The 16,271-nt window shown below is 46.4% G+C and overlaps 7 protein-coding genes across 7 annotated transcripts; 3 read left to right on the top strand and 4 right to left on the bottom strand.

The window, feature by feature from the left end:
- Positions 1-133: 133 nt before the first annotated feature.
- On the bottom strand, positions 134-1,160 carry C8R40DRAFT_1133384 (protein transport protein Sec22). The gene is made up of 5 exons (XM_046229267.1): positions 1,039-1,160; positions 872-981; positions 650-810; positions 435-596; positions 134-381 (listed from the first exon to the last, which is right to left on the bottom strand). Exons 1-5 carry the CDS (start codon positions 1,108-1,110, stop codon positions 227-229), a joined length of 660 nt encoding a protein of 219 aa, XP_046079881.1. The 5' UTR covers positions 1,111-1,160; the 3' UTR covers positions 134-226.
- A 77-nt stretch (positions 1,161-1,237) lies between these two features.
- On the top strand, positions 1,238-2,569 carry C8R40DRAFT_805229 (uncharacterized protein). The gene is made up of 6 exons (XM_046236278.1): positions 1,238-1,352; positions 1,411-1,487; positions 1,547-1,703; positions 1,755-1,929; positions 1,991-2,496; positions 2,555-2,569. The coding sequence occupies exons 1-5, from the start codon at positions 1,323-1,325 to the stop codon at positions 2,143-2,145; spliced, it is 594 nt and encodes a 197-aa protein (XP_046079880.1). The 5' UTR covers positions 1,238-1,322; the 3' UTR covers positions 2,146-2,496; positions 2,555-2,569.
- On the bottom strand, positions 2,177-4,016 carry C8R40DRAFT_805210 (uncharacterized protein). The gene is made up of 11 exons (XM_046236277.1): positions 3,720-4,016; positions 3,639-3,664; positions 3,341-3,560; positions 3,268-3,280; positions 2,987-3,211; positions 2,908-2,921; positions 2,779-2,855; positions 2,704-2,720; positions 2,537-2,647; positions 2,448-2,476; positions 2,177-2,397 (listed from the first exon to the last, which is right to left on the bottom strand). Exons 1-11 carry the CDS (start codon positions 3,888-3,890, stop codon positions 2,299-2,301), a joined length of 1,002 nt encoding a protein of 333 aa, XP_046079879.1. The 5' UTR covers positions 3,891-4,016; the 3' UTR covers positions 2,177-2,298.
- Positions 4,017-4,045: 29 nt separating this feature from the next.
- On the bottom strand, positions 4,046-6,185 carry C8R40DRAFT_1133370 (uncharacterized protein). Its single transcript, XM_046229266.1, has 2 exons — positions 4,720-6,185; positions 4,046-4,672 (listed from the first exon to the last, which is right to left on the bottom strand). The coding sequence occupies exons 1-2, from the start codon at positions 6,021-6,023 to the stop codon at positions 4,246-4,248; spliced, it is 1,731 nt and encodes a 576-aa protein (XP_046079878.1). The 5' UTR covers positions 6,024-6,185; the 3' UTR covers positions 4,046-4,245.
- On the top strand, positions 6,186-7,089 carry C8R40DRAFT_1133368 (dUTPase-like protein). The gene is made up of 5 exons (XM_046229265.1): positions 6,186-6,383; positions 6,446-6,555; positions 6,611-6,712; positions 6,765-6,835; positions 6,888-7,089. Exons 1-5 carry the CDS (start codon positions 6,223-6,225, stop codon positions 6,951-6,953), a joined length of 510 nt encoding a protein of 169 aa, XP_046079877.1. The 5' UTR covers positions 6,186-6,222; the 3' UTR covers positions 6,954-7,089.
- A 44-nt stretch (positions 7,090-7,133) lies between these two features.
- C8R40DRAFT_1061052 (transcription factor/nuclear export subunit protein 2-domain-containing protein) lies at positions 7,134-14,237 on the top strand (the record flags this gene model as incomplete). Its single annotated transcript, XM_046225394.1, has 21 exons — positions 7,134-7,198; positions 7,246-7,660; positions 7,708-7,832; positions 7,889-8,456; positions 8,510-9,181; positions 9,243-9,786; positions 9,833-10,245; positions 10,295-10,468; positions 10,519-10,761; positions 10,810-10,889; positions 10,946-11,247; positions 11,295-11,473; positions 11,527-11,590; positions 11,643-11,854; positions 11,910-12,097; positions 12,144-12,204; positions 12,257-12,456; positions 12,504-13,407; positions 13,450-13,582; positions 13,713-14,015; positions 14,068-14,237. 21 exons carry the CDS (start codon positions 7,134-7,136, stop codon positions 14,235-14,237), a joined length of 6,015 nt encoding a protein of 2,004 aa, XP_046079876.1.
- Positions 14,238-14,435: 198 nt separating this feature from the next.
- Positions 14,436-15,493, bottom strand: C8R40DRAFT_1060958 (GTP cyclohydrolase I; the record flags this gene model as incomplete). The annotated part of the gene is made up of 5 exons (XM_046225388.1): positions 14,436-14,562; positions 14,614-14,786; positions 14,843-14,952; positions 15,010-15,204; positions 15,250-15,493. The coding sequence occupies 5 exons, from the start codon at positions 15,491-15,493 to the stop codon at positions 14,436-14,438; spliced, it is 849 nt and encodes a 282-aa protein (XP_046079875.1).
- Between the last annotated feature and the right edge of the window lie 778 nt (positions 15,494-16,271).

Below are 16,271 nucleotides of genomic sequence, written 5' to 3'. Positions count from 1 at the left end.
GCAGGAGTTGCATATGGCGATGGTGATCTGTACATCGTTCCTCAAGATTGGATGACAATGGAGGTAGTGCGAAAGCAACGACGTTTTCCCCAGCCGCTTGCCTCGAGGCTACGTCTTGAGATAACTGATTGAATTGATTAGATTACTGTTGTTATTCAAAAAATTGTATCAATTTGGTACAACGAAGAGTAATCTACAAGAATAGTCCAGGATATCGTATATTAATTCACCAAAATCTCCAGTATATGAAGATCATCAGAATCAGTGCAACCGCACCGAGTGGTGCATATTGGCGTAACATGGCTTGTAAGTTGATATTCCTCGCAGCTTTTCGGTATTTTTCGGACTCGGAACGTAAGGATGTAGACAGGTGCGACATTCCTGTATAGAAGAAAGATGAGAACATCATGATAGACAACATAAGAACAACGCACGGTCTAGAGAGTCTCCTCGCCATAATAACTCTTCCATATTCTTCGTCATGATTCTGGTAACATCCTGCAGTTCGTCATTCAATTTGTCCAAACCTGAGCTATTTGCTGCACTGGCTGTCCGCGTGTCCCTGTATAGCCGTGCAGTTTTGGACATGAATGTGTCTGAAAATAGTATTCAAACTACAGTGACACGGATTGGGCTCTGACAGACGTACCGAATCCCAAGAAAGCATAGGGCTTGCGCACAGTCTCAATCTTTGGCCCATACGTGGTGGCGAACTCCTTCGAAAGTTCATCAAGATATGAGAATGCCAATTTCCGGGGGTAGGACTTGTCTGCTATTGTGAGAAAAACAACATTATCTGCTATAAGGTAGCTATGAGGGATAGTAAGTAAGTGCCGCGAAACTAGTGAGTGCTATTACCAGCACAACGCACTGCAGAGTATATTGTCCGCTTTCTATTGAGCATCTCGGTTCAGAATTGGGGGTAATCCGGCGGAAGATGAGCTTGGACTGTTGTTTGTGCTCTTGGAGAGCTTGTTCTGTCTAATTCAGTTAGACTAGTAAGCAAGGGGCGGAACATTTAAAAAGTTCAGACCGGACCTGTTCGTCGTCTACACTAGCGGCGAGAGGAAGGGCATCAGATGCCCGAACAATAATGGTCGAACGAACCATAGCTTTAAGATGAAATGAAAGGACTCGTCAAGGACGTGTCCAGCTTCGCCTGGATTGATTGCTTACGTACCCGGCCCTGGACTTCCGGTTATGTCATGGACGACAACCCGGTGACTTTCCCGGTTCTGTATGATTCTGGGCTACAGTACAGAGAACATAAATAATCAGCATTGTTGAATCACTCGCAAGTGACTTTCTTTAGTACTCCCATTATGTCTTCTATCTTTGATGTCAACACGCAGGTACTAAAAGTTTTCAGCTCTTCTATCTTCTCTTGCGGTATTCACTCCGTCTTTGAAGCTCACATTTTACGGCGCATATCATAATAATAAGATCAACATTCTCATCCATGTCATCTGCGTACCGCTGATTATGTGGTGAATTCATCTCGGCCTTCTGTCAACACTATCTCTTCTCTAACTCGGGCTATCTTCAGGTCGGCTATGGTGCTACTTGCAAGCGCCCCGCATCCATCCTTCTTACCGGAATACCACCAGGAATTTAACAAATGGCTGGTGTTTGAGCTGAACTATCCGGCTATTCTCTTCACGGTCTACGAGACATATTATTTCATACTGGAACCTGTAGCTGCTGTACGGTTTTCCAGCCTCTCCTTGCAAGTCTCAACTAAACTCTTGCTCCAGTTACTCTACGCGCCACAATTCACCCTCTCCCTTCTAACGGCTACTGCATTTGCTCAGAGGTCTGACCATCTGACCGTAGCTATTACCATGCAAACAATCTCCTGGATTGCCCAATTCCTTGGTCATGGTGTTGCAGAGAAGCGAGCACCCGCGCTCCTTGACAATCTAGTTGGTGGTGAGTTCTATGGCATTCATCTCTACATTCAATCCTCATTAGTAACCCGCTCCAATTTCAGCCCTCGTTCTCGCTCCTTTCTTTGTTCATCTGGAGATACTTTTCGCCTTGGGCTATCGACCTGATATGCACAAGCGTCTTGTAAATGACGTTGGGACAGAGATTGCACGTATCAAAAAGATCGAAGGTGACAAGCGCCGGTCGAAAAGTCAGTGAACAGCAACTGTCTGCAATACCCTGTTCTTTCGATTGTTTTGCAGTCAGATTCTTTATGTACCGTAGTACCCATTGTTATTGTATCCCAAGGAAACGGAATTTATGTACACCTATCCTCTACGGTAATCCATACTCTCGAAATCTGCATATGTATCAGTTATTGGCCAAGCTCGCTGGAGGGGGTAGAACTGGCTCTCCAATTGCAGTCACATATGCGGATGAAAGTCCTCCGTCGACAGTAAAATCAGTACCCTGTTAGTCTAATCAGTGAAGGGAGGGTTAGAAAAAGAGTGGAGATTTACTGTCATGTAACTGCTGTCGTCACTCGCCACTGAGAACATGCCAACACCGGTGAATACTAGTGATTCACCACAATGACAGATACACTCACAGAAAAGTGCCGCTTTAGCCTGCTCAATAGCTTCACCGAATCTCCCCATCGGAAGATGCACCATTCGGCGCTGCTTCTTCTCTTCCGTGTTTAGGAAGTCCATCAACAAAGCTAAGAACTCAAATTAGTCAACCATATCTGAGTTGCAAAAGGAACATTCAACTGACGGGTCTTGAGCGGGCCACTAGGATATTCGCCTCAGAACAACATGGATAAGAACAAAAACAATATATTTGACATACGGGCAAAGTGAGTTTAGACGAATGCCTTCTCTCGCATGAACCATTGCCAATTCACGCGTCATAGCGAGCACGGCACCCTAGATGTAGCAACCTTAGAAGATGCATCTGAGGGATTGGAATGCTACGCACCTTTGACGCGGTATCTACGTGCCAGACATGATGTTGTTAACAAATCCAAATGGAAAAACAAGAATAAAGCACAACTTACAAGCTAGCTGGGGAGTGGCAGCACCCATTAACGCAACAAAACTTGCAGTGTTGATGATACTTCCACCAGTGTGTAGTCCAAGGGAGTCGTCGGTAGGATTCTGTCTCATGGCCAAGATCGCGTATTTGCATCCCCACCAAACCCCCTTGAGATTTATTTGCATCGTGAGGTCCCATATACGTTCCTCAGTGTTGAGTGCATTATCGTCCTCAGGATGCATTATTCCTAAGCAGAAACCGTAGATCAGGGAAATATCATATATATATGCGCACAAGCCTTACCAGCATTGTTGAACTAGATGAAGTTGGTCAGAGCGCAATACGATATCAAAGTCCATAGATTGTAATCGCGCACCATGATATCCAATCTTCCAAATTCTTTCACCGCAGTATCCACGGCATCCTTGATATCTTGCTCCCTGCTCACATCACATTTGATTGCAATCGCTTTAACATTCGGGTATCTGGTCGCAATAATTTCTGCTCCTTTCTTCGCTCCATCGATGTTGACATCGGAAAGGACGACATGACAACCTTCTTGAGCAAAGAGAACGGAAGACTCGAGGCCGATTCCCCTGAGTTTGGTTGATGGGTAGTGAATGAATTGAGTGAGATGCAAGGAAAGGCAGAAAAAGGCGGGTCAAATAACATACGATCCTGCACCGGTGATGAGGGCTACCTATGAGGACGTAAATGATGATATTCTGATGAAGGTAAGTGAAGGAGAAACTAGCTCTGTTTCGAAGGCGTCCTGACATAAAGATGAGGGTAAAGATAAAACTTGAGTGGGAGAGATAGGTGACAGCGGGCAGGTATTCGGGCTTTGGTGCCATATTTGGAAAAGGGCCGAGAAACTTGAGGGTACATGTAGCCTTTAGTCCTTCTAGAACACAAATGAATATCATCTTGTTAACTTGTAAACATACATCTCCAGCTATTGCTAACCCCAGCCACACATACAGACTAATGGGCACAGCAGCTCAAATAATATTCATCCCAAATAGACTGCTTGGTGAATGTCTTGAGGAAAGTACTTTTAGCATTCTCTTCTCAAAGTCAAGGATGGTGTGCAGCATAAATTCTTCAACTCTCAATGTAGTCAGGAGTCCATATATGACTGTAATTATTTGCAAACAATAGCTTGTGCACAGAGTAATTTCCTCAAAGGAAAGCTCTCCTCCGACAATTGATCTCCCTCAAGTTGGGCCCATAAGCAGCTTCCACGAAATACAAAAAGGTAAAAATACATAGAGCCAATAATCAATCCGGACCTCCTTCTAACATATCGAGGAAGTCCAACACGTCTCGAGGATAGGAATACGCCGAGACGTCAGTCTGCCAAGACTGTACCTCGCGTTGAGTCAAGGGCCTCGCGGGATCGCGAGACACTTCGCTTGTGAGCACTGGTCGGTGTGCGTCTGTATTTAGCCCCTGCATCATCCATTGCTCATCTCCTGAATCAGACTCTGTCACAGAAGCAGCTTGAGAAGGTGGCATAGAAGGTAGTTCTACTTTCGTCCCATCACGTCCATTAATCACATTGTCCGTTATAGGTAGCCCCTCACTTTCAAACAGGCTTTGGATATCTTCATCATTGATGGGAACCATAGCATGATTGGATTCTGGGCGTTCGATATTTGGAGATTCGGAGATAGCTTCCTGCGCAGCGTAGGGTATGGTATTCTCGCTAAAAATAATGAAAACGCGTAGAAAAATTGGAGGCACTTCACGTACTGGCTCAACATAGGACTCTTAACGGCTTCGTCTGTCATACTTTGAACCTCAACTGGAGAATGGAAGACAGATTGACTGGGGACCAGGTTAGTTTCAAGAAAAAATGGTTCCAACAACCGATTGTACCTTTCATCGCACCCGGTTGGGCTTGTACGTGATCCGGAACCCGACGAAAGGTCAGTCGCAGTTGCAACCTGCCTGGCTTGCTCAAGCTCGCGCAAAACACGCTTCCGACGTGGAGAAACAGCTTCGAGGAATATCCCATCAAAATCCTGTGACTGAGAGCAAGGAACTATCTCATCTGAAGGGGGGTGAGCACTATGGTGCTCCTTTGCGTTGTATTTCCTATACATAGAAAGATCGACCTCCACTTCCTGGCTTTGCGAAGTCGGTACTTGTGAAAGATCGAATAGTTCGTCGCTGGTAATAGCATCAGCTGCCAATGATACGCCTTTTCTGTGAACGTAAAGATCGATCTCCACTTCTTGGCTCTGCGAAGTCGGGACTTGGGACAAATCATCTAGTTCATTTGTAGCATCGGGTGTCAATGCCTTGTGTTTCCGGTTTACAAGGAAGTCCATCTCTGCTTCCTGATTTTGTGAACTGGGAACTGATAGATCAGGAGATTCGTTCGGAACTATAGGCAGTCGTAACAAAGGCGATTCCGGCGTAGCAGGCACAATCTCGGTAGTATGATTGGAGCGTTTGGGCGTATTCGGAGTTATAGTAGCAAGCGACCGACCCAAGGCCTGTCGAATAGAAGGAAGCGACGAAGAAGTCATTTCCGAGTAAAATCTCCCGGCCGCTTTGAAGTGTCGCGGGCTGGAGGCTTTAGGAGGATGAACGCTGGATGCAGGAGCCGGCTGTACTATCATAGATGTGAGTGGCCTGGGAGTTTGAATCAAGAAGGGATTCGCATTTGTGTCTCGTTGGGGCTGGGTACTGCTAGATGGTCCAGTGGTGAGGTCGATAATACTGTCAGAGGTATGACCTGTATCGGAAGCCCTGGCGAGCGATTGAGGAGTAGCATAATGGTGATGAGGAGGTGTTCTTCGGGAAATTGTCCTTGTATGGCTGGCGGAGGTAGAAGAAGAAGCTGTGGCGCTGAAACCCTCTTTATTCAGAGACTTAGTTCTGTTAGAAAGCTGCTGTCGGCGAGGGGCGTCGACTTTGGCCTTCTTCGAGGACCCAGATGGTTGCAATGACATTTCATCATCATCTGAGAGGATTTGTTTCCGCTTCTTCGGAGGATTAACGTTTTCCTTCTTTGTCTTTCGCTGAAAATATGAAGTTATTGGGAACATGAGTCAGTTTCAGCACACTTAGAGCATAGGCATAGTTTCCGGCTGAGGTCTGGTAGGGTTAATGCGCTGACCAAAATGAGGGCACGCAAGGGAACACAGTTGGCTTGAAGTTGGTGTTAATGGCGAAAGGGAAGCTATAAAAGTAACGTGATCGCGAGGACTAAGAGGCCAAATAAATAAACGCGTCCTTTACACCTTCATGTCCTCCTCTGATTCTCAGCAAGTCAAAAAACGCAGAATGTCTACCGAACCTGAGGCTTCAATTGCACCCATCTCTCAGCTTCTAATCAAGCGTCACTCAGAAAAAGCCAAAACACCCTCGAGAGGGTCTGCTCTCTCCGCAGGCTATGATCTATACAGGTACGAATGCCATAACTGTTAACTGGTGATGGGTCGTCTCTCATCATTGAATTTGAACAAAGTGCCGAAAAGAAAGTCGTTCCGGCTCATGGAAAAGCCTTGATTGACACGCAAATTTCTATCGCCGTCCCAGTAGGACACTATGGTCGTGTTGCTCCAAGAAGTGGTTTAGGTCGGGATCCGTGTTTAGCCTCGTTGTGCTCGATTAATTTTAGCTTCTTCCGCAGCCTCTAAGTTCATGATTGACACTGGGGCAGGAGTCATAGATGCTGATTATCGTGGGGTGGTTTTTGTTTTGCTATTCAATTTGTCGGACAAGGATTTTGAGGGTGAGTGGCCCAGCTACTTGAGACCGCATGATTGAATTTCTTAGTCAATTAGTCGAAGAAGGTGATCGGATAGCACAGCTCATTATTGAAAAGATCCATACACCTGAGATCCTAGAAGTACAGGTGAGACGCGTCAGTCCTAACCGGAGAAGTTTGAAATCATGTTCTTTTACAGGACCTGGATGAGACACTTCGTGGTGGTGGCGGATTTGGATCCACTGGTGGTCATGGTGCTTTATAAAAGGTAACCTTTAAGCAGCAAAGTATGTAGTGCTTGTGTCATAAATATTTTGAATTTTGCCTCGCAAATCGATTTGCGAGTGTTGTCATTTGTGCGCTTATATCGGCGCTTGTAAGTTGTTATGTAATCAACTATTATTCTGTGCTTGTCTACCGTCTTTCTACTGCGTCTATTGTACAAATGGACGTCGTTAGCACTGTGCGGACCTGCATTGATGCTTGGAAGTCTGGCGGAGAGGAAGAATGGTGCGTGTTTGTTCCACTCTGCATGTGAAAAGCTCATGTCGCCACAGTCGCAATATGCTCATTGCACCTCATTGTAATCCTTCCGACGCAGAATGTCACAACGTCCTGGAGACCACGTACAGCACTTTACTCGCTTCCACTCTTACCATGTGGACATACAAGCAGACTCTCTCTGCGGAGGGTTTCGTCACGTTCATATGTTCAGTTCTGGACAACCTACCTTCGACTTCGTCCCCCAACAGAACCTCAAATTTTGCTATATTCGGGGAACATCTAGTGGACTTGATTTGGAGTGTAGATGCAGAGCTAGATGAAGTCTTAGTTGATGTAAAAGCCACTATCGCTGCTTATGATGGACAGAGCGCGGACAAGCCGCAAGCCGTGCTCGGAAAGGCCAACAGGGTTAAACAGAGTGCCGAGGCAGATAAAGCTACCATTGTTTTAATAGTGAAGAAACTTCTGGTGTGTTTGCGAGCCATTACGCGTTCCTATCTAATGTTTATTGATAGCAATATGGTGTGCTGAGTGCAAACGTCTGTCGTGAGCGGTTGGACACTGCGATTCTGGAGGGTGTTGGGCTCATGGTTAAGGCTAATCTTGATAAGAAGGAGATTAGGACACGCACAGGCTTATTGTGCGTCTTCAGCTCAACTAATCAGTATGAATTATTTCGAATCATCCTTTTTCTAGTTACAAACAAAACAAGTTCAATCTTCTTCGAGAACAATCTGAAGGTTACAGTAAACTCACGGTTGAACTCACAAGTGCCTTGGGGATTGGTCACTTACCTTCAACAGGTCGACCACAAGACCCGTACGATTCCATACAGCATCGGGCACATGCCGTTTGGGGAAAAATCATTGGTCTGATAGGTTTCTTTGACTTGGATCCTAATAAGGCATTGGATATCTTACTCGATGTGATGTCCGTTAATCTCGCCTCCCATTACACATTTTTTCTGGCGCTTCTATCTTTTTCTCCCTGGGCACGAAGCCCCTTGCAACACGACCAACTACCTCTGTCGGAAGGTCAATTCAAAGGAAAGACCCTGGACGAAATTCTGGAACTGGTGAACCCTAGGCGTATGTCTTCCGAAAAAGACATCAACGGTGGTTCCCGTGTCCTTGCTCAAATTCTGGGCTTCAAACTCAATTATTATCAGCCGGCTGAAGCCCATGAACCCCCTAAATCGCTGTATCTTACAGCAGCTATTCTCATTCGCGAAGGCTTCGTTGCTTTGGAAGACTTATATCCTCATGTACGTCGTTGTTCGCTCAAGATCGTCACTCTGGAATTCAATATATGAACTAGTTATCTCCCGATGACTCTGACATGGACAATGTCCGTTCAGCCTATATGAAGGAAGTTCAGTCGCGAATATCATCCGCAAAAATGAGTCAGCTGGCGATGGCAATGCCTCTAGAATCCGGCACGTCTTTACTCTCATCGGTCAAGACGAAGGTAGCTGCACCTGAGATTAAGAAGGTTTCCGAACCCAAGAACCCCCCCAATCAGAAAACTGGAATTCTGTTAGCTCTCCTCTCCATAGGAGCTATGAAGCCTGCTGTTGGAATTCTTTCAAGATTCCCATGGCTCGTCGATGCTCAACCAGATATCGCCGACCTCCTGATTCGCATCATGAAACTTTCCATCTCTCAATTATACGATTCCCTCATTGACACCAAAGAGCGCAATCCCGACTTCACTCAGCCCCGCCCACGATTCAGTGGCACCGGATTGGCACCTCCTCCCCCCCGCAAGCCTATTCTTTCGCTTTTGGCTCCCAATCCTCCCAGTTCAAGTACTGTGGATTACGTATTCTTCTTTCCGAATTGGAATGAACAAATACCTATATGTACCTCTTTGGACGATCTAGTATACGTCATTGAACCACTTTTGCGGTTTATTGGGCTACATATTTCACGCGATCCACTATTCCTCACTAAATTTGTGAGACTAGGTCGCCAGCACCTACTTACAACTGTAAGGGTGTTCACTATCTGATGGAGTAACGAATTGATTTTCCTGGTCTTTTCTGATCCAGATTCCAATCGATCCCTTAACCAAAAAACCTGATGGTGAACCAGATCCGGAAAACACTGTCCGAAAATTCTGGTATCGAATCGTCCGCCAATATCTTTTACCTGCTATTCCATTGATTAGAGGTAATGCCGTTTGCACTGTAGAGGTATGGAATGTCGTCAAACTGTTCGACATCAGCCTGCGATGGAAACTATACGGAGAGTGGCAGTCGGAAACATACAAAACACATCCAGAACTCCGTATCCGCCGTGTGCAGGCCGAAAGAGAGTCGAAGGGAATTCTTCGTCGGCTCTCACATAAGACAATCGAGTCACTCGCAGGTCCCGTTGGGAAATTGGCGCATTCCAACCCTTGTATCTTGTTCACTAACGCGGTAAACCAGATTATGGCTTACGATAATCTAGCTGCCGTCGTCGTTCAGGTTTTGCGTTCTCTCACCAATATGGGGTTCGACGTCTTGACTTTTATTATCTTGGATGCTCTGGCCAACCCAAACAAGGAGCGAGTAAAGGATGATGGTGTCAATACTTCTGACTGGTTGCAAAGTAAGTCCAATATCTCATTCCTGTTTCTTTCTTAAGCTTTGTCTAGGCCTCGCTTCCTTCACCGGCATGCTATTCCGCAAGTACAATGCGAATATGAGCCCAATCTTGACATATATTGTTCATCAACTTCAAAACGGCCAGACGACCGAGATTGTCGTTTTAAGGGAACTGATATGGAAAATGGCCGACATAGAGCCATTACCCAGCCTGTCAGATCCGCAAATTCAAGCAATGGCAGGTGGGCCCGCTCTGCGTATTGAGGCAATCGCATCGTCCACTCGAGGTGCTCGAATGGATCCTACAGAGGGCTCACGGGCGTCCCTTCAACGACTTGGCCAAGGTTTAATTGATACTTCTTTGGCTCTGCCCCTACTTATACATGTTGCTCAACAACGGCAATCTTGCGTGTTTCTGGCTCGAGACGCACATTTAAAATCATTGGCAGGCTTATTCGACACAGTAAGTCTGACATGCGTGTTATCAGATCATTAACTCATATTGATTCAAGACACACGGTGTCTTGCTGCAATACTTGGAACTTCTTACTACACCTCTTGTCGTGTCTCCTCACGATTATGCGACTAAAGTACTACCTCCCCTCCGTGATTTGTATGAAAAGTTTGGTATATGTGCGCCAATTTGCATGCAAATCATACGCCCAGTGCTTCACGCCCAACTATTAGTCAGTCTCTGAAATCACACGTTACAGTTGACACTCACAGACACATCTAGGACTCGGCTCTGAAAATGCAAGAGCAAGAGCGTTTAGCCAATGAAGAGGCTGAGAAACGTCTGAAGGCAGCGTTGACTGCTAAACGAGAGCCATCCGTCATACAATCTCGGATAGCCTCGCCCATGCCAAGTATGTCCAGGGAGCTAGCGTCCGAAGCCAAACCTATGCCAGATATCCTTTCCACATCAGAATACGTTTCCATGGAGGTTGATGCTAGCTCTGCAGCCCCCGCAGCTCCGGAGGTATGTGCTGTCTCAATTTATCCTTTCTCCCAGTGACCGTTGCTTCAGAGTCCTTGGCTTCCTCAACTGGAAAGCCTTTTTGAGGACGTCCAGAAAATTATTCCAAAGTCTGTTTATGATGTTTTGGGGTGAGCTCACGATCTTCATCCCTCGTGATAAGAAAATGATTGACTTTACTCTTTAGGCCGGGTTTCTATGTCACGTTTTGGCAGCTGTCTACTTACGATCTCTCCCCCCCGGGGGCGAGGTACGACGAAGAGATCTCTGCTCTACGTAGTCTTAGTCGACAAGAGGACAGCAAGTACATAGCTTATGACAAATCTTCGGATCGTTCCAAACGAATATTGGCTTCTTCGCATAGAATTAAACGAGAAAGATTCAATTCTTTCGCCTCGACCTTACTGCAAGAATTCAAAGAACAAACTACCTCGCGTGCTTTCACCGTGAAACGACTAGCGCGCGAAAAGACTCACTGGTTCACTACCGGTAATCTGAATTGATTCCTTTTATACCACTCCACTCATCATTATTAGTGACAAGCGCTACGCAGAAGCAAACACAAGCCCATATACTTTTGGATGCATTCATTGAACATTGCATCCACCCTCGCAGCCTGCTTTCTCCAATGGATGCCGACTTTTGCGCCCAGTTCATCAAGGTTCTGCATACTCAAGGAACACCGGGATTTCACACGCTTGCATGTTACGATAAGGTGATCACAAACTTTTTCAAGAGTCAGTCAAAGTCTAAGGTAGCACCGCTCAGATTCTCGGAGACCAGATTAAGGTTATATTGTTCTCATGTAGTGAATACGAGGCCCGTAACTATGGTCAGTAAACCTGTCATATTCAGAAGATTTCTCGTTCCTGATCCTGTCGTAGGTCGTTTCTTACTAGGAGTGCTCTCCGACCTCCATAAGTGGCACTCTGAAGAGCAGACTTACATACAAGATAACCGATCGAAGATAGGGGGTAAGGCCGTTTTGCATACCGGCTTTCAGAGCCAATACCGGCTCCCAATGCATCCCGAAAATCATCTCAAATGGAATGTATTCCAGAAAATCGTTCGAAAGTGGCACAAGAAAATTTCCCTGGTAGTTATCTCGTATCTCTTCTGACATGCCCAAACCGACGTTAGCCGGGATATAGGCTTTTATAGACTGTATTCAGACCGCAGAGTTCATGCATGTCTACAATGCCATCATCGTGCTCAAGGAGATTTTACCGTTCTTCCCGTTATCTGCTGTTTCTCAAGAAACTGGGCCTCAGCTTGATAGAGTCATGGACTTGTTCTTGGAAAAGGAGGAACGGGGAGACCTTAAGATTTTAGGCCGAGCGTAGGTGGCGTTGATCATTTTCCCCTCATTTTCTCACTTCCCCTAGTTATTCTGCAAGTTTGAAAAAGCGTGAACAACTCTGGACCCCGAACAAAGCTATTAATAAGGTATGTCTTGCAGTTTCGGCCTAGTTATCTTAATTCCTCAACCCTGCATTAGCTACCCACGACTGCTTCTCCTAGACCCACTGTACCGGGTATTGATAGGCCGCGCGTGTCTGCGCCTCCTGCAGGGCTTAGTGCCCAGAATCCCGCAATAAGTGACGCCAAGAGTCTTCCTTCGTCTAATTCGTCGACTTTAACACCCTCCGGTCCCCGCGCTCAATTAGCAAGTGGTAGCCCTGCGTCTGCTTTGGAAAGGTATTATAATCATTTTCTTTTGTTCGTTTTTACTAAAAGTCGATTAGTCTACGGCCTCCAGTCGTGAAGAGGGTTCGGCCAGACATCTCCAACCCTGCTTCGCCCGTTCCTTCCGTTGATAAGCTCTTAACTACCGAACATGTCTCTACTCCGTCTGTGGAAAGATATGATGATGCCAAGGGGAGCGCCCCGTCTTCGAGCATGTCAGTTGGACCAAAGGAAACAACACTTCATCCACCGCCTTCGCCACCACTTGGAAATGAGCGGGCTATCGAAGAATCAGGGCCCCATGTGCTGCCTACCATGCCTCCTCCATCCGAACCTAGTCAAAAACCTTCTGCACAAGAGCTCCGAGTGACCGCTGCTCAGAGCCGCTCGGACAAGACTGATGACAAGAATGGACGATCAAACGAGTCTCCTCGTGCTACCAATGGGTCTGCTGCTGCTTCACCTCGGCATCGTTCTGCTTCACCATCGACTCGTCCGGGCACCCGGAATCACAGTACAGAGAGCCGGACGAGCGCTGGTCGATCACGGAGCGAACGGGATAAAGTCGAGCTTTCTGGGGACAAGAGGGAGCGCGAACATGGACCTCGGCGCGACAGCTTGACACATAACAGAAGTGACCGCAGTGGTAGGGAGCGCACAACTACCGGAGATAGTGATCGGGATCGCGAACGTCGAGACCGGCACGGTGATAAGGAGAGAGACCGTGACCGAGATAGGGAGAAAGACCGCGACCGCGAAAAAGACAGAGATAGACATGGGGATCGACATCGCCGAGACGACAAGAATCATACCCGTGATGCCAGGAAAGATCGCGATGGTCGTACCGCTGAGAGTGGTAATCAGGCAGCTGTCGCGGATCCCCGTGTACCAACTCGACCTGATGTAAGGCGTAGGAACTCCGACGAAGCGCTTGGAAAGCGCCGGAGAGGCACAGAGGACGATGTGAGTGTTCATCTTACCATGTTTCAAAGAGTTTAAAAGAAGCATTCGCAGGCCGACCGCGGTTCCAAACGGAGCTCTCGCAAAGATGCCCATCGTGAAGAACGTTCCAGACGCCCTGGCGACAAAATCGAGCGTGACAGAAACGAACGACCTCGCGATTCAGATAGGCGCAGACGTGATGGAGAGAATCCAGATAACCGTGCTGATTCCTCAGAAAAGGTCTGTGACCTATATCGGTTGGTTTTATTCGTAAAGTTGACTCAAATAGCAGGTTGAAGGCAAACGTCCGCCTGAAGGTCCTCAAGGCGAAACAAAACGTGTTGAACGCCTTGACATTCCCTTGAGATCTGGCTTGAAACCCCCTTTCCCTCCGAATACCCCTTCTGCACCGAGAGCTATGTCATCTTCCGATGCAAGAAATAGCGGCAAAGCAGACAATGGATCAGGTCGTCGAGATAATACGTCAGGAACCAATTCTGTTCCTGTTGAAGGGGGTATGGGTAGTTTACGTTCCAGGATTAGCGACAAGGAAATTAGTTCCAGACCGTCATCCTATCATGGACAATCAAGAAAAGACGACAGAGACTCCAGAAAAAGACCATTTAATGGTATGCAGGTGTCCTCAAACTTGTTCTAGTCGACTTACGCTTTATCTCATAGATCGCGAAAAAGACACGCTTGAAACCTCTAGCCAAGGACCAGAGCAATCTACAAGTAAGCGACTGAAGCTGAATCGCAATCGTTATATTGGTGAATCTGCCAATATGGCAAAGAAAACATTACCAATCAACCCTCAGGCTGGGGATCGACTTCAAGGAAGAAAGGACTGATAGGCCCAACGCCTGAGAAGGAGGCTGCTGATATCGTAGGCTTTACAAAAAGCCCTTTATTGTTTTATATTACTGAACAATTGTATTACCCTTCCATGCACAGTTAGCATACATTATGTTGAGATAAATTACCGTGAATATCCGGTGCGAGTTGAATCGTATGAAGCTAGTGGTCTATGTCCCCCAGACAGAACAAATTCATCGTTTAATCAGAGTCAAGAATTCCTCCCGTGTTTTTTGTTGAGTGCGGAAGCATCCAAGCATGCACGATGTAGTGGTTATGGATCCTGGTTTCTGAACCCCTCGCATCGTCATACAAAGATGCCTGAAAAGCTGAGATGAAACATGAATTGGGAATAGAAGATGTGGACCGTACGTTGCATCCATGACTACGGCGACACCGCGAGGTTTGATTGCTTCTTGAATGGCAATGGCGACTTGTTTCGTTAATCGCTCTTGGACTTGAAGACGGCGGCTGAACGTTTCCGCAATCCGTGCAAGCTTGGAAAGACCGAGCACCAATTTATTGGGAATATAAGCTATTGCAATCTGGAAGGACTGGGTAAGAGGAGATATGAATGGCTTGAAAAACAGCTGGAACCGACCTTTCCAGTGAAAGGGACGAGATGATGTTCACATAGACTGGAGATGTCGATGTCTCGTACAAGGACCATTTCGTCGTGGTCTTCCATGAATACTGCATCGTTTATAACATCTGAAGAGGCGAAGTTGTTCAATGTATGATGAGCAGCGTTCGGGAATCACATAGCACCTGTCAGACGATCTTCATACCCTTTTGTCATCCACATGACAGCCTTTGCATAACGTTCAGGTGTTTTTAACAATCCCTCTCGGTTCGGATCTTCGCCTATGCAATCAAGAATTGTTCGAACAGCTTCTGCGAGTTTTTTCTCTCTTGCAGCCTTCTCTTCGTTTGTTGCGGTGAGTCGAGAATAGGTTGATTTGGCTGGACAGTATTCAGGAGAGATTCGATTATATATGACACTCTTACCTGGCCATCCGAGACCATTAGAATCTGGGACGAGGCTTTCAGATGCAGCAGAAGCAGAAGCGATAAGGGGGGTAGATATTCCAGATGGAGGACGAAAGCCATAACCTTCGTGGATACGAGGGGTACCAATAGAAACAGAGTTCCCTTCAGGATGGCCAGAATCCGCCTTGCCGTTGGCTTGGTTTTGACAGGTCTCCAGTTTAGACAGACTTTCGGCGAGCAAATCGCTATGAGAAGGAGCCATTAGTTGAAAGATTAAAGAACGATTTGGTGTGAGTAATTTCAAGACAGTCACACATGAAAAAATGACAGCTTATGCAATCATCACAATGCACCACAAATTCATATTGGATTTGACAAGGAATCAGTACTTGTATTTGGGTTACATATCCCGCCGATTCCTACAACACTACTGCTTTCTTCTCACATAGCGTCAATCATGGCAAAATCATAGTGTCAATTAGGAGCAATTAGGGCATCAGGCCGGGCGGGGTTCTGCAGGAGATTCTGGGGGCCTCGATCTCGTTCCCATTACTCATCTGTAACTGATTAGGGAGTGAACGTTTGAACATTTTCCTGCGCATGCAAGTGGGGACGTCAACGTCAAGATGTTTGAATTTTGTGGATTGAGCCTTGAAGTTTGTTTATTTGGTTGTACAAAAACTCACTTCACAGCTCGAAGGCCTTCGTTGTTCAAAAATGAAGATGATAGCAGATGATAGCACTCTCGGATCACAGTGTACAATGTACAGCACAGCTATACTAAATACCCTCCGGCCTTCCTTGCATCTCTCCTCTGATTTAAGTCAACATCCCTCAAGAATCCACCCTCCGCCAGTGCCTATGACGCAGGACTTCACTAGTCATTACCGAATTTGACCGATCTCCAGATCAATAAACACACACAGGAAGTTGAATAAATGGAGGATGGAAGGTCCTATGGAAGGTCTTTGAATCTCACAGTGAAGGGATCACTATTACTCATGTAAAATATGCAATTGTCCTCGCCGAGCCACAAATGT

Source organism: Lentinula edodes (genome assembly GCF_021015755.1).
Source record: "Lentinula edodes strain Le(Bin) 0899 ss11 chromosome Unknown C8R40scaffold_63, whole genome shotgun sequence".
In the NCBI taxonomy this organism is placed as follows: Eukaryota; Fungi; Basidiomycota; class Agaricomycetes; order Agaricales; family Omphalotaceae; genus Lentinula; species Lentinula edodes.
This window is presented reverse-complemented; position numbering and strand designations above follow the sequence as displayed.

What these genes read in the sequence shown, in the direction of transcription:
- C8R40DRAFT_1133384 (XM_046229267.1), bottom strand. Translation starts at nt 1,110, where the DNA reads ATGGTTCGTTCGACCATTATTGTTCGGGCATCTGATGCCCTTCCTCTC. An exon ending in CTAGTGTAGACGACGAACAG is followed by an intron (nt 982 to 1,038) that starts GTCCGGTCTGAA and finishes TAACTGAATTAG; the next exon opens with ACAGAACAAGCTCTCCAAGA. An exon ending in AGCGGACAATATACTCTGCA is followed by an intron (nt 811 to 871) that starts GTGCGTTGTGCT and finishes TATCCCTCATAG; the next exon opens with CTACCTTATAGCAGATAATG.
- C8R40DRAFT_805229 (XM_046236278.1), top strand. Translation starts at nt 1,323, where the DNA reads ATGTCTTCTATCTTTGATGTCAACACGCAG. An exon ending in TCTTTGATGTCAACACGCAG is followed by an intron (nt 1,353 to 1,410) that starts GTACTAAAAGTT and finishes CCGTCTTTGAAG; the next exon opens with CTCACATTTTACGGCGCATA. An exon ending in TGCGTACCGCTGATTATGTG is followed by an intron (nt 1,488 to 1,546) that starts GTGAATTCATCT and finishes GGCTATCTTCAG; the next exon opens with GTCGGCTATGGTGCTACTTG.
- C8R40DRAFT_805210 (XM_046236277.1), bottom strand. Translation starts at nt 3,890, where the DNA reads ATGATATTCATTTGTGTTCTAGAAGGACTAAAGGCTACATGTACCCTC. An exon ending in CTCATCACCGGTGCAGGATC is followed by an intron (nt 3,561 to 3,638) that starts GTATGTTATTTG and finishes AACCAAACTCAG; the next exon opens with GGGAATCGGCCTCGAGTCTT. An exon ending in GGCTAAAGCGGCACTTTTCT is followed by an intron (nt 2,477 to 2,536) that starts GTGAGTGTATCT and finishes GCATGTTCTCAG; the next exon opens with TGGCGAGTGACGACAGCAGT.
- C8R40DRAFT_1133370 (XM_046229266.1), bottom strand. Translation starts at nt 6,023, where the DNA reads ATGTTCCCAATAACTTCATATTTTCAGCGAAAGACAAAGAAGGAAAAC. An exon ending in AAGAGTCCTATGTTGAGCCA is followed by an intron (nt 4,673 to 4,719) that starts GTACGTGAAGTG and finishes CATTATTTTTAG; the next exon opens with CGAGAATACCATACCCTACG.
- C8R40DRAFT_1133368 (XM_046229265.1), top strand. Translation starts at nt 6,223, where the DNA reads ATGTCCTCCTCTGATTCTCAGCAAGTCAAAAAACGCAGAATGTCTACC. An exon ending in GCAGGCTATGATCTATACAG is followed by an intron (nt 6,384 to 6,445) that starts GTACGAATGCCA and finishes ATTTGAACAAAG; the next exon opens with TGCCGAAAAGAAAGTCGTTC. An exon ending in GTCGGACAAGGATTTTGAGG is followed by an intron (nt 6,713 to 6,764) that starts GTGAGTGGCCCA and finishes TTAGTCAATTAG; the next exon opens with TCGAAGAAGGTGATCGGATA.